The following is a 14,860-nucleotide window of genomic DNA, read 5'->3' as shown; positions in this document are numbered from 1 at the left end:
AAATAAATATGTCAAAATAAAAAATCACAAATACAAAACACAAAATTCGTTCTACTTGTTTTCCACCAAGACCAAAACCAAAACCAAAACCTTTTACTTCCCCGTTCAAGACTCTCTGCTCCCCCAACTAAAATCCCTTATCCCATGCTCATTCTCAAGAAACTTTTGCGTCTTTTCTCCCACATTCTCTTCCTCTTTCTCTCCCTATCGACAAAAAGAGACAAAAAGGGCTGAAAAGGACACTCCATGGTATAACACGCCCGATCCACCACCCTGCTCCAGCACGCAAGTTGCATAGTAACGCTACTCGAAGGAAAGCAATAAAAGTCGAAGGCCCCGATTACCCTCTGCCGGTTACGATAATCTACCTAACGATATCTCGGGGGGATCGTGGGGTCGCGTCGAGACGTCGATCCCGGAGGCTGCAGCAGGGACGGTTACGAAGCCAGCAGGGTTTCCAGTCATTAATCGATATGCCGTGAATAAAGGAGAGACCGTCCTGCGGGTTATCCGGAGCGACTGCTATCTCTGCTCCCCGGTTGCAGCCGCCGTACGTCTTGGACTCGTGACAGCCAGTCAGACAGCCGAGAGAGCAGCCATTGGGAAGGGCTGTGCTCTGCTCTGCTGGCTGGCTGGCTGGGTGGCTGGTACAAGGGAAGTCGAGCTGATTCCCGAGAGAACCTAACCCCGGCCAGCTCTGACGCGGGCTCAGACTCCCATGGGGGTAGCGCATCCGCCAACGAACACCCTCTGGCTCCGACACGCTACCTGGAGCACCCGGGATATTGCGGGATAACTTTGGTGCTACGGTTTTCTGCTGTTCGAGGTGGCAAAATACTTTTTCTCCTTCCTCTTCTCCTTTTTCTTATTCCTCTTCTCCTTGCTCTTCTTCCTCTTCTGCCTCTGGGCTACCATGACGGCTGGAGTTGAGGATATTTTGTATGATCGATCGATTATGGATTGTAGCGGATCCGATAAGGTGTCTGACGTACCTGACATAATCCGAAATTATTTTAATATCAGGAAATTTCTCTGCTGTTCCTGTTCTTACAAGAATTCCTTTCGATTAACCACGAACGACAGTGACACTATTATCTTCGATATTAGAATTCTGTATCATTGAGAGTGAAAGAGAATTCTTCTTCTTCCAATGAGAGATATCTCTTCTGAATTACCTTCATCGACTTAAAACCTATCGAATATCTAATACGAGATTAGTGATGGAAACTAGAAATAAGTTCTTCCATACAAATGCACACAGTCTATTGGTACAAGAATAAGAAGACGCTCGGTTACCAAGGTTCCACAGAAAAATCATGGGAAGATTGAAAGAAAAGCTCATGCAACAGAATAGGAAACTGTTCATTTTAACGAGTATCATACACCCTGTTTGAAGTTTCGCTCGATTTCTTATAAGCTACCTAAAATCGTATACTCGAGCCGTCGAATTGTACTCGATGCAGCTGACCTTTCTATCGCGCCGCAAAATCGGCGACAAAGTAAAGGAGGAACGCAACTGGTGCACGGAACGAGCTAGACCCGTGTATATACCGATTGTAATTCTGCGAGCACGCGACGCACAATTCGCCGCAAAAGGGACGGCACAAGTCGACGGACGTGAACGCCTTGCGTGGCCTTGCCTCAAAGGAATACCGGCGTGTCCCGAGCATGTCTTCCACGACGTCTCTTCTCCTTCTGCCGACCAGGCTTCCGCATGCCGGGCCACTTTTATAACACTGCCGTCTCAAACGTCCCACCGACACACACCGCCCACTTTATCCATCTCCACTTCTGCACTTTTGCACGTTCCTTTGCGCTAGCTGCAATTGCGTGCACAGGTAGATAAAGACATAGGAAGACTGGTTCTTTTGTTCCACCACCTCTTACGGCTGTCTCGAGCCTCTGCTTTCGATAAAGTTTTACCCCTTCCGTGTTGATTCGGTTAGAACGAAATGGTTTGATAGCGAGATCGGAAATGAGAGTCCGAGAAGAGGTGATACTGGAGAGAAGATTTGTTATTCGGAGGAAACACACCTACATTCTTTCCACGGAGTTTCCACTGACCTTTCATAATTTACTGGAATACTTGTAACAAATTCGCAGAGCATCGGTTAAGAACTACTGCTTTACGCGTTAAACGCGTGACTAGATTATTCTAATGAAGGAGTGACACAAGAGAGACTGAAAATCCTTCGTGGAAAGAAGGACAAAAGGTAGGTTCGATTTTGAATATCGGGTCCGAGACTCTGGTAACGCCTATTGGATACTAAATTCTGAGAGCAAGATTTCTTGGATGCATCGATGAATAATTAAATGCCATTATTATTCTCGTAGATAGCCGTTTAAATACCATATCCATCGTCCACAGTTCCCGTTACGTTTACCAGGTCCAGAGACGTACACTTTGCATACAATAATTCACCGAAAAGCCGATAACTTAATCCTATTTAGAAGTTGCTTTATAATCACTATAACCACCGGCCCGGAATTAGGGCTGTCACTGCAAAAACTAATAGCGGATTAAGTTTTAGAGCAGCCACGATTAAAGGGATTAAAAGGGTAAGCTGGAAATTTACATTCTACCACTGCATCCAGCCTCTCTATTCCATTAAATATCTCTTAAGCGAGGTTATTCTACTCTGCATGATCCAAAAACAAAAAAAAGAATGTAAGGGACAATAAGAATTTCTGTACTTTTTCGAACGTTCGGATCATGCATATCCAAATGTATTTTAGTAAAATTCGAAAGATTGACGAAATCGAGTGAGACGCGTTAATAATTATTATTTCGCGTAGGTGTGCGTTAATTAAGAGATTATTATTACGCATTTAGGCGAGAAACGCAAATTACAATCACGACCCTGAAGCATAATGCGCTGTGATTCGGGTCGTTGCGTTCTGATTCCCGATTATAATGTTTACGATTATACGATCACAGACTGGCGAATATTCCTATGTAATGGGGAATATTAATGGAGAATCGTGATTATAAATTTCACGACGACTGCCCCGTGAAGAATTTCTGTCCAACATTGATACTCGATATTCGCGATAATTCGATACGTCGCATTTCGAAATTCATTTTAAATATTTCTTTCCTGATCATTCTCGTGGAAAAAATGAGAGAAAACTTGATTTCTACTACGTATTCATGAAATCTTCGATAATATTAACTACATACATATTCATTACCTATTTTTATTACCTATTATAGACTCGTATCTCTGAGGTCGGAAAATTATTCCTATTTTTAACTACATCACATTGAAACGTTCCCTTTTAGCCAGCAAGTAACATCAAAACCAGAGAATCAATAAAAACAGACTCGTCATGTTTGTTCCCCTGTGGTCTACAATAATCATTTCGAGTAGTTCCAGTATTGACTCTACCTCAAGTACATTAACATCAATGCGATCGATCACTCGATCGGCCGATCGTATCAAGGACTCATCGATCGTATCCACAAAACGAACCAAACGGACCAAAGTCGGCATTGAATCGCAGGAAATTTCATGAATTTCCGAGAGACGATAGACATAACAGCGATAGGTAGTGCCAGCCACCGTTTCTCCTGTAGATGATGATTATTTGCTGGACGAGTGACGAGCATAAGTAGCCCAAAAGCCGACAGCGTAAACAGATGGGCCTCCATTAACGCAATTACGTACGGTTCCGATGCACCTACGGATCGTCCACGTTATGACGGGCATTGGAATCCATTAATACAGCTTCGGTTGCGCCCAGGTTCATTATCGTGCATTAATTAGCAACACCCTATATCACCGATGCTTGCAATGCTATCGGCCGGGCTTGCTATTTCGTGGCTAACCGCGTGTTCGTGATGTTCCACCGCGATGACGGTGGTGGTGGTGGTGGTACCCCTGGCTAATCCGATAGGACGACATCAAATTGCTTTTGCCAGAAACCGGCGATTTCTGCCGTAGTCTCGGTCTCTCGATATTCCTTCCATGCGAAACTCTTTATTTCTGCCATATTTTCCCTGTATTTTTTCCACATTTCTGGTATACATGCTCTTCCGGTTCTCTTTTCCAGTCAAACTCGTGGATATATTCTATGGATACAAAGGAGAAAAAATATTATATATGTACAGGCTGTAATATATGCCTCAAATTTGCTAAAAATAGAAAAAACTGTAAGAGGAACCAGTTCAATAGCCTTGTCGTTCGTTTCTTCATAAGTGCACTCTTCTAATGCAATCATACATTAATATATGCCTCAAATTTGCTAAAAATAGAAAAAACTGTAAGAGGAACCAGTTCAATAGCCTTATCGTTCGTTTCTTCATAAGTGCACTCTTCTAATGCAATCATACATTTTTTTTCTTCTGTCGACTTCTTACGTAGTTCTGTATAAAAAAAGTACTTGAGTATAAGTGTAAAAAAGTATTCGAGTAAAAGTATAAGTACTGTGCAACCATTCTGTTGACTTGTACTACTCCTTTAAGCTATGAGTTGACCTGTACTACTGAATTGTATTTCTGATTCGTATCCAGGGATTTTATGTTTGAATCAGGACTTTAGTAATGTTAGGTGATCTTGAATTTCTAAAATATCCTTACATTCTTCACAAAACCTCAATTTGCTTGTTCTCTTCTACCTAGTTGCAAAAGTTTTCCATTCACCACCTATAGTCTTCACAAATTTGTTCGTCGAATAAATCCATCACGTGATTCAGTATGCAGCAACGAAAGAATTATTCCATCCAACAATACGTGAGACAGATAGATTAAACAAAGGGAATTCTAAAGGTTACTCGGCTGGAACAGAAATGCTGCTCTCCAAATGTCTGCCTCAGTCTGTCTGTATCTACTTACGACGGAGACAAAGTGAAAACGGACTACTATACACCACCTTTTTCAGGAGAACGATCTAAACAAGCTGTACAGATAATTAGCACGTATCAAATTATCATTGACTACCTTCGGAAAGACATTAACTATTACCGAAACCCCAACAGCACAGAATTATAATATCAGAGACTAAACCTGGCCACCGAACTAAATCCAACCCTAATAAAACACGCTTGTTCCAGAAGTCGAGATCATCTGCGAACAAGATGATGCTTAACCCCTTTCCACAACAACATAACTGAAGAAATAAAAAAACTCGTACAAGAAGAAAAAAAATACTCCAAGTGAAAGAAGAAAATCAACCCACGTAGCATCGAAGAAAACGAGCAAAAATAAAATCAGCGAGAGAGAAAGGAAGAGAGAAGGAAAGAGAGAAGGCAAGGAAGAAAGAAGAGAGAGACGAGAAAAATAAAAAGTGGAAAGGACGATGCGCCAAAAAGAGAGAGAGAGACAGAAGGATGGAGAAAATAGCGAGACCGAGAGAGAAGGTTGAAGCAGTGCGACCAGAATTGGATAGGATAGGAGAACTGGTGATTACAGAGGCCGGGAATTCCACAGGGAGAGGCAGCAGTCCCGCGGGTTTCCACCTAATTCCATCCTGGCTGACTACTGACTCTGTCTCCCTCTTCCATCTCCCTCTTTCCACCCCTGTTTCCCTCTCTTTCTCTACCTAGGTAGCTCACTTCGTGTTTCTATCGCTATTTCGCTCTCTGACAGGGTTCGTAGCCTCTCCTCTAACCCTCTCCTTTCATCGTGTACCATATCTCCCTCCATTTTACCCTGTTACGTTCATTTTCCCTTGCTTTTCTCTCTCTTAGCCTGTTATCTATGGCTTTCTCTGTTGCTCCAAATGGTTGACCGGTTCCTCCGTCTCTCTCGTTATCCCGATTATCCGAGAACACGTACGCCCTGATCATTCCGGATGAGAGCAAGCTGCTCGTACGCTCTTTCTCCATTGTAACCAGCCTTGTCACCTTCTCCTTCATTCATCCAACAGGGAGATCCCTTTTTTCTCCTTCCTTTTCTTTCTTTCTTTCTGTTGCCGATACGGACACCTGTGTCTTCAGCAGATCGCTCGAAGAGCGCGGTTTACAGAAATCGACTCAAGCTCTCGGTCGAAAAATAGAGAACTAGTGATCGGGATCTTGCTATGGTTCTTATTTCTCAGTATGCTAGAAAATAAAATTTTTATGTAATCTTTGCATCTATATTTGGTGATGAAGACAATCGCCATTTCGAAATTTATTGGAAAATATTAGATGTTTTACCGAGTATACAGTTGGTTGTAATTTTTGTAAAATAAATTCCAAGAATTCTGGTTAGGTTAGGTACATACGATCTTAATAAATTCCCCGCCTCTGAATAAAGATCGACGCCTATGGTAGCTTCGTGAAATCATATTGTTCAATTTTCGAAAAAAATTTAAAATCTGATCTGGGCATATACGATTAGGATATATAAAATTAGTAATTAAAAATAGCTGACAACCTACATATTTCTACTTTCAGATTTCGAATGACTTCGAAATTCGTATTCGATCTGAAATCTTGTACAGCGACATCTTTCCCAATCTTGGCCCTCGTGACACGTGACCTCGCGTCCGTGTTCCCACAATAATTCATTCCAATGATTTCAAAATCCATCCTGCACGAACATTTTCGTATATAAAACAATATTTTCCAAGAATCTGCACGACTTCCAATTTCTTGTTGACTATACACGCCAAAGTCTCGATAAACACCATGCCTTGAGCAGTCACGTGTCGCAATCATATACAGCGAATTCGTAAACACCGCGGAAAGAAAAAGAAACATCTGCACGGCGAGACGCCGTTCGAACGCTTGCACGCCACATAACGCGAGTTTCCGAAGCTGACTCATGAAATTCCTGTGTATCTGATAACGGACGAAAAGATTTTAAGTACTCACGTTTCAGAGATCGTGGTTTCGCCTGCTTCCTTCTGGACATAGCCGCGTCACTCTGCCAGTTGCTAGCAATAACAGATCAGCAGCAACGATTCAGTCACATTTCACACTTCTCCTTAGAACTCGATCCATCCGTGCACTAGAAACGACCGACACTATGTTCGAACGTCGACAGTTTTGTTTCGAAATGCGCACCGTAGACAAAAACTACGAAACTGCGATGAGAACCGTCGAATTCGCACGAATTCGAACGAGTAAACCGTTTTCGGTTACCCGCGCTTTGTAACTATGGCGGCAGGAAGTAACATGTTCGAGAATCGAAAGATCGAATCGCGCAACCGATCGGAGAACGATTTGATAATGCAACGCCGCAAAATTACGATAAAATTATGACAAACTTTTCACTAAAATACTCGGATTTTTTGTACTGTTTGAGTACCGGAAACCACGTGGCCTCACGTGGTTCTTGCATAAACGAACGTTTAAACGCGACACAACATGAACACAGATCAAGCGCGCTCGGAAGACGCGCGACGAATGACACCGTACTTGATACCGCAACGTCGCTGGTGCAGAGAACCACTGAGACCCCCACTACGCGTGCGTCATGCCTTACTGATAGCGGCCTGCGCAATTCTTCCTTCAATACAGCTGAAATAATTTCATATAGAAATTACATGGATTGATATTTCTGACAACTCGTTGATTGCTTTCAGTTTGTTGTACTTTCATATAATTATACTATAAATTTTGGCTATTTATTTGATTTTTTTGGAAATTTGTTAATCATAAATAAGTTCCTGGTACATTTAATACCTTTGGACGATATTTCCTAACAGGTTAGAATCTAAATATTTAAAAAATAACTATGTATTTAAAGTAATCTGGTGTAATGTGATGTTCTGCATTTAAATTACATAATAAAGGTTAAATTGATGTTAAAATTGTTTCAGCCGAAAAAATATGCTTTCGTTGGAACGTATCCCTGACCAAATTGGACATTTGATTTTGACAGAGGATGGTGCTGTATTAACGGTAATATATTTTCACTATGTAAATTAATGTGGAAAGATTACTATATCACATGTTAATTATTAAAATTTCTATTTTAAAGTTAATATGTTTAATTTTAGTCTGGAGGTGAACTAGAAAATGATGAAAGGTTTGCAAACATTGTTGTAGGTTTAGTCACATTAACTAATAAAATCGACCCCAAAGGATTTCCTAACAATGAGGCATTTGATACAATATCAATAATATATCCAGATCATTGTTATGTTATTTGTCTCTCAAACAAAAAGATTCATGTAGTAAAAAAAAGATTAATATCCTCGACAACTGCGATTGTAGAACAACCCCTCATCGAAGTATGAATAAATATTACCTGTCTGTACAAAAATAAGATTAAAATGATACTAAGTAATTTCTGTTAAATATATAATAAACATAAGTTTGCAAGTTTAAGATGTAATTTGATAAAAATGTAAAATAAAACTATGAAATTAGTACTTGCAGATTTTTTAAAAATATTTTTAAGATTTATAATTTTTTATTGATATAATGTAAATAAATATGTAATACTAATAAATTCATCATAATATTACCTGTTGGTGTTTCATTTTTGTATACAATTATACATCATATATGTATTCAACAATACATTATAAATTATGTTAATTACATATATACATCTTTCCATTACAAGTATAAAATGTTATGAATCATTATCTGTATCAGAACTATCATAAGTAACTAACGTTGTATTTAACGTACTAGAAGTCATTTTTGATGTCGAGGGTTCTTGTTGGATAAGATCGGGAAATTTAGGTGTCTTGTCTATTTGTTTTTTAATATTATTGCTTGATATAGAATGTAACAAACTTTTTTGTTTATCTCTAGATCGTACAATAGTAATCAATCGTTTCAAAGGATTGTGCCCATTCTTCTTTACATCTAAAACACATGAAACAAATAATGCAACAATTTGGATTCATAAATTAGTTTTTACTGATATGTTATTTAAATTATTACCCCTTTTATGCATCAATAATTTGGCCAATTTTATATCATCTTCATGTTCATTAACTAATTCAATATTTAATCCGTTTTTTTTAAGCAATATTTGATCCAAACCCTGTTTCTTTTGTAACTCTTTTTTCCGTGTCTGTAACATTAAATATTTATTAGTAACCAGTTATCAAAATATTTGTAATATAAGAAATCTATGTCCAACATACTCTAAATGCCGAACGTAATGCACAATTTGAAGTATAATCATCCTTCCACGTGGCATCATTTAGTGCTATTGCGTTTTCCAAAGAAGAATCTCGTGATTTTGCTGTTTTCTTATCATCTATACCATGTTCTAACTTATACATAGCATCATCATATAATCTACAAGATATTTCTTTTGTTTCTGGTACAACCTGTTCATTTTCTTTAGGATCCCATCTATTTTCTTGACGTCTTGCACCACTTACTATGACATAATCTAAATTCTATGTGAAAAAATGTTTGTTTAAATTTTTATAACCAAATATAATAACTAACTTACAACAGACATTAAATATTATTGCTCACCGCTGGATCAGTTTTTATTTCAAAATGATTGTCACAAAGATGACATTTCATACGAAACTGATATAAAGGTGTACTATAATACATTCCAATTTTCTTTTTTTCAGCATTGTAACGAACACCCATACCTATATGATTGCCACATCCTTCACACCATATATTATATGGCATTTCAAATCTAATGATAAGGATGCCCATGTGTAATTTACGTGCCCTTTCACGTAATGCATGAGTACCTAGAAATTTATTGAGTCCTCCAACACGAGGATCATAATCAGGTGGATAATACAAATTTGTGCCTTTACGTTCTCCCATTGTTCTATAAAATTAAAACAATCATAAGTGTTAAACAAAATACTTAAACATTTATATTAAATATATTGTTTCATAAATTATTTTAAGTATTATTTTCATATCATATTTAAGATATATTACTTATCACTGATACCTTGATTTTTAATCCGTCACTGAACAAAATTATAAATTCAAGTTTTTATTTATTACTTTGTACGTGTATAGAAGAGATTTTGACATATGTACATCTAACTGTCCTACGTTATGCTAGCTAAAGGTAGAAAATTATCGATTATAATATCGAAATTGCTGGTGATTCCAACTGTCTGAGTTTCGATAGTTAATTTCTACTATCGATACTATTCGATAGTCGAAATTTCATATCATTCTTCGTTTTGTATGCTTGCATCCCGATGATGATATAACTTTTTATATTTTATTATTCTTTTAATCACAGACGTAAAGAATATCAATATAAGGTAAAATGAAAGCATTATTATTTCAATGTGCTTATTCACTTTGGTTAATATAACCTAGTATTTTCATTTTATAAATTAATATTATGTTTTTCATTTTAACAAGAACATTACCAATTTGAATTGTCTATGTAATTCTGACCTAAATTTAAAAAGAAATAGTTTTAAATCCAGAAGTAATCTTATGAAATAGAAGGAAAAAAGGCATTTCTAAAATTTATAAATATTTAAAAAAATAAAGCTGACAAAAAATTTGTCAAATGTCTAAATCGTAGTAATAGACATATAACTGATATACATATTACAAATTTGCATCATTACGTGATTTCATGCAAATTTGGATAGAGAAAAATACGATAAATCTAAATTTGAAAATAAATTATGCCACAGACTCATCTGTGATTATACTCTTGCACTAATAGTATCTGTGATCAAAATCATAATACCAGTAAAAGATTAAACACAAAATTAAGAAATTCTCATTTTATGCACACATTATATGATAGTAACATAATAAGAAAAAAGGACTAGATATGGTTTCAATATTGATAATTAAATCATATGGCATCAGAAAATAAAGAAAATTTGTGTACACTTTCATAGTATGTATTGCAAATGAATTACATATAAGCAGAAGTACAGTGATGAATATTAAAAAAAAAGAAAGAAAAAAATTGTTTTAATTTTGAATTACAAAAAGGGATGCCCATATTTAAAAGAATAATTTATTAAAATATCTACCATATATGAAAATAAAAAGAGCTTTTAGGTGTTACCAACAATCCCAAATATAAGTCACAAATATTTATGATTATAAAAATATCTTACAATATTTATGTAAATGACAATACATTCTTAAAAATTATATGCTTATATATAAAAAACCATAATTTTAAAATAAATCTTATTTGTATTACAATCATCGTTATAAAATGTAGAAATACATTATGGATTAACATATATTTGTAATACAAAATTAGAATTAATGTGCAAAATGTAAGAACATGAATATATCATTTTTTTCTTTTCCTGAATTTTTTTCTCTCAAAAGCAAATCGCTTTATAACTTGATATCAATTAAATGCAAACATAATAACACAATACTATCGAATAATAGTACTTATTTACTATATATAGCTATATATAGCTCAATAATGTTTTGAACTCTTAAGAAAACTAACTAAATAATTTGCCATTGTATAAAAAATGTTAAAAATATAACTAAGTTATTTTGCATAAAACATAATCGCGTATCATACTTTATGCTTGTTTGTTTTGCACGTTAACAGGATAAACTTCTATGCCAGTAAAAATTACAGATAGTACAATAAATTTTCCATTTTTGTACTTGGTGGACGACGTATGAACTGTGCCACGAAGAAAGCAAGTTTATGAGCATACTGACAAGGTGCAGGCACCTTTATGGTACCAGACCAATTATAATACATATGACACAACTTATATGTCAGTCTTTGCATTTGGTCGGCTTTCCAGCCTGTTGTGTCTGCAATTACACTGTATGCACAAGGCGACACTGTACCTTGGCGTACACTTTGAGATATAATGAAAAAGTCGTATTTCAGTGGATTAGTGATAACATCGTCTACTACTGTGCCTGGTGGAGGATTGTTCTGATTATGAAAGACGCGAGTATTAATTCGTTTCGTAACTATCACAAATGCCATTTTAACGGCAGTAGGATCACCGTAAATACTGTTCAGTTTAGACTTTAGTTGTGTTACTTCGTGCTCGTATACGTACGGTACTTGTCCTTCGCCTACACCATCACGATAAATTACAATATGTGATGGTAAAATTTTATTTAACTCCTTATAAGTGTGCAAAGCTTTTACAAGATTTACTGAGAATTCATTAGAAAGTTCCTCTCCAGTAGTATGAGCGCTGACTGCACTGAAATATCTTGTCAAACTTTTATCTATCGATGCCACCATTGCACCAAAATCACGACTCTTATCATTAGGATCGTGACATACATCAAATCCAACTACCATCAAATTAATCGGTGGCAATTCAACACTCCATGGAGCACCACCAAGTTTACAATTTAATTGAATAGCTACTTTTGTAGCTATCGATCTTATATCTTTGGCTGATAAATTCTTTGCGAGGAAAACTTGTGAAGGCACCGGCCTATCGACAGTACATTTTTTCTTTATTGCACTGTATCGATCGACTCGATTATTTGATACCACACAAAAAATTAATTCTGGGTTAGAAGAGCTCATTATCCTTTCGAGGGCGTCAGAATAAGTATTAGATCGATCATCATTAATATCATAATACCTAGGATTCTCAATTCTACAGCCCATTCCCTCTCCACATGATCTCACCGCTCCAACGAACCTCTGCAAAATAATACATTGTGGTAATGAATAAGTAATAATAAGAAATAAAATGTAGTTTTGAAACATTTTAATCTATCTTACTTCAACATCGCGTCTCATACGACCCATAGAGATTAAGACCCAATTGCTTAATCGAGCCGAATTAAACATAGGTTTATTATGCAATTCTCTTGTCCAATTTGCAAACTGTCCAGCTGTAGCTATTCGATTGCCACCCAATACGATCTTTTCTGGTTGTAAAATACGCGCTGGTACATCAACTAATCTTTCATCAAGTTGCATGTTCCAATCGTTTAATTCCTCCACAATTGCTTTCTCCTGTCGGAGTCTTCTATTGAAAATCATTAATTTATCTATACGTGCCCTCGGAGACACTCGAGTATGTTCTGCCAATGCACGCATTAGATGGAAATTTTCTCTCATATTATCTGTTAAACCTGCACAAAAATTGTTTACAATAAAATTTAATAATTAAATAATAATTTTTAAGGATATCAATTATACAAGTATGAAATGAAAAGAAAAAAATACCTGTTGCACGACATAGCTCAGGCACAAGATATACTAATTCAGTTTGGCCAGAACGACGTTCTTTTGGTTTTAATCTAGTCACCAACATTGGTTGGGAATCGTTATGAATTCTGATTTGATATTTGGTTCTATAGTAATCTTTGTACGATGTTTTTTCACCACTTCTCAATTGAAAAGTTGAATTAGGGGTTGTATCATAGTCTATGTCTGTTATACGATATGTATTGTTGTTGTAATCAGTAAGTACAACTGTACCAACAACTTGACTTTCAAACAATTTCTAGAAATATACAAGTACTTAGCATAAATACGTAAATAAATTTAAAAGTACATTAATAACCAAAATTATTACCTTATAATCACTCTGACTTTGATGATAACAATCAGTGAGTACATCCAACAAAGTCTGTTGACGCATGACTTTATATATAATCTCAGAACACATAAGAATGTTATTTTCATGTTGTTTTATAGATGTGAGATAACCAGGCCAGAGTTCCAATCTGAAGTCGCGTACCTCTACCTACGTTTTAATTATAATTGTTATTAAATAATTCATGAATACAAATATTAAATAATTATGACATAAAACTACTTTTCTACTTACTTTACTGCGTGCATCGAAATAATCGCGTCCAACAAGCTGAAGTTTTAATAGATCCAAACATTTTCGCATAATTATATTGAAAAATTGAATATAGTGTGGATCACCTTTTTTCATATCGCCAACAAGACGTATGGTGATTCTGATTTTAGTCTCATCTGACTGTCTAACAGACCAAACTTCAAGTTTCTAATATCAAATTTGAATCAATGAAAATTCATATCCCACAAAACTAAAATTAATATAATTTAATTTAATAAAAATATCTTACATCTTGTATAAGCCTACTAGTATACAGAACAGTTCCATCAAAAACATATGCTCCCAAAGTTTTTTTATGAAGTCTAAGTAATCCTTTACGAACGATAGTTCGATCTTCTTCTGGTGCAAAATCGACTCGATACTGATATAAACACCAATCAGTTGTTGTAAGTAACTTAAAATAGTTTGCTTGTAACATTACTTTATGTCCAGTACTGCCTAAAAATTTCAGTTTTTATGTTATGTATTTTGTACACATACAAATATAAAAATACTAAATGTATTAACCTTTCTTGGTAACTAAATTCGCTGGTTTGGTTTGTATTTCCGGAAGTACTACACGTTTTCCTCGCATAGCTCCTCTTCCCAATGTTCCTCTTCCTGCATCTCCTTCACCGCCACACACTAAAATATATATACACGTACAATATTCATATGTGAACTTTTGCATATAACCTCACTGTTAATCTAATAATATAAAAACCATCTGGAAAAGTCATGGCTAAATAACATAATCAATTGCAAACTTTTCAAATTTCCCTTATTATATTCTAATAAAAATCAATGATGTTCATTCAATATACCTTCCATTGGTTCAGAAGCACTTTCCTCTTTATATCCTGGCCCACTTTCACTCTTAGGATCTAATCTTTGAGTGGCTCTCCCAGCACTCTATGAAGTAGAGTAGTTAATTAAAATGATAAGAGAACATTAGAGTAAAGTAGCAGTTTAAATGCTAAATCTACTGTAAACTAATATAGAAGATACAATATGTAGAATAAGAATAATAAACGCAAGTATATTTACTTTTAATCACGTACTGATTATAAACAACCTTAAATTTTGAGAACAATATATATCAATTAAAATAATATCACATACCAAATGTAACAATATATTTAACAATAAAACCAACACTAATTTATACTTTTTTTGAATATTATATATAATATAAT

General features: G+C 35.7%; 4 protein-coding genes across 4 annotated transcripts in view; 1 reads left to right on the top strand and 3 right to left on the bottom strand.

The window, feature by feature from the left end:
- The window catches only part of L (zinc finger protein Lobe), a 108,927-nt gene extending 102,089 nt beyond the window's left edge, over positions 1–6,838 (bottom strand). Inside the window, exon 1 of the mRNA XM_017903847.1 lies at positions 6,799–6,838. Within this exon, the coding sequence (XP_017759336.1) occupies positions 6,799–6,838 (40 nt within the window). The remainder of the gene's footprint in view (positions 1–6,798) is intronic.
- Positions 6,839–7,481: 643 nt separating this feature from the next.
- On the top strand, positions 7,482–8,180 carry Lamtor4 (Late endosomal/lysosomal adaptor, MAPK and MTOR activator 4). Its single transcript, XM_017903858.1, has 3 exons — positions 7,482–7,634; positions 7,749–7,830; positions 7,929–8,180. Exons 2-3 carry the CDS (start codon positions 7,759–7,761, stop codon positions 8,166–8,168), a joined length of 312 nt encoding a protein of 103 aa, XP_017759347.1. The 5' UTR covers positions 7,482–7,634; positions 7,749–7,758; the 3' UTR covers positions 8,169–8,180.
- A 329-nt stretch (positions 8,181–8,509) lies between these two features.
- On the bottom strand, positions 8,510–9,898 carry LOC108550189 (coiled-coil domain-containing protein 130 homolog). The gene is made up of 5 exons (XM_017903855.1): positions 9,821–9,898; positions 9,376–9,691; positions 9,033–9,293; positions 8,827–8,959; positions 8,510–8,748 (listed from the first exon to the last, which is right to left on the bottom strand). Exons 2-5 carry the CDS (start codon positions 9,685–9,687, stop codon positions 8,510–8,512), a joined length of 945 nt encoding a protein of 314 aa, XP_017759344.1. The 5' UTR covers positions 9,688–9,691; positions 9,821–9,898.
- A 1,444-nt stretch (positions 9,899–11,342) lies between these two features.
- The window catches only part of aub (aubergine), a 4,708-nt gene continuing 1,190 nt past the window's right edge, over positions 11,343–14,860 (bottom strand). The window contains exons 3-10 of the mRNA XM_017903815.1: positions 14,489–14,576; positions 14,193–14,309; positions 13,915–14,123; positions 13,647–13,832; positions 13,392–13,562; positions 13,040–13,319; positions 12,590–12,945; positions 11,343–12,508 (exon numbers count right to left, since the gene is read on the bottom strand). Coding sequence (XP_017759304.1) covers positions 11,456–12,508; positions 12,590–12,945; positions 13,040–13,319; positions 13,392–13,562; positions 13,647–13,832; positions 13,915–14,123; positions 14,193–14,309; positions 14,489–14,576 — 2,460 coding nt within the window. The 3' untranslated portion in view covers positions 11,343–11,455. The remainder of the gene's footprint in view (positions 12,509–12,589; positions 12,946–13,039; positions 13,320–13,391; positions 13,563–13,646; positions 13,833–13,914; positions 14,124–14,192; positions 14,310–14,488; positions 14,577–14,860) is intronic.

The sequence above is a fragment of the Eufriesea mexicana genome, unplaced genomic scaffold (assembly GCF_001483705.2).
Source record: "Eufriesea mexicana isolate 0111107269 unplaced genomic scaffold, ASM148370v2 scaffold2551, whole genome shotgun sequence".
NCBI lineage: Eukaryota > Metazoa > Arthropoda > Insecta > Hymenoptera > Apidae > Eufriesea > Eufriesea mexicana.
The sequence above is the reverse complement of the archived record's forward strand: the minus strand, read 5'-3'. Positions and strand labels throughout refer to the sequence as shown.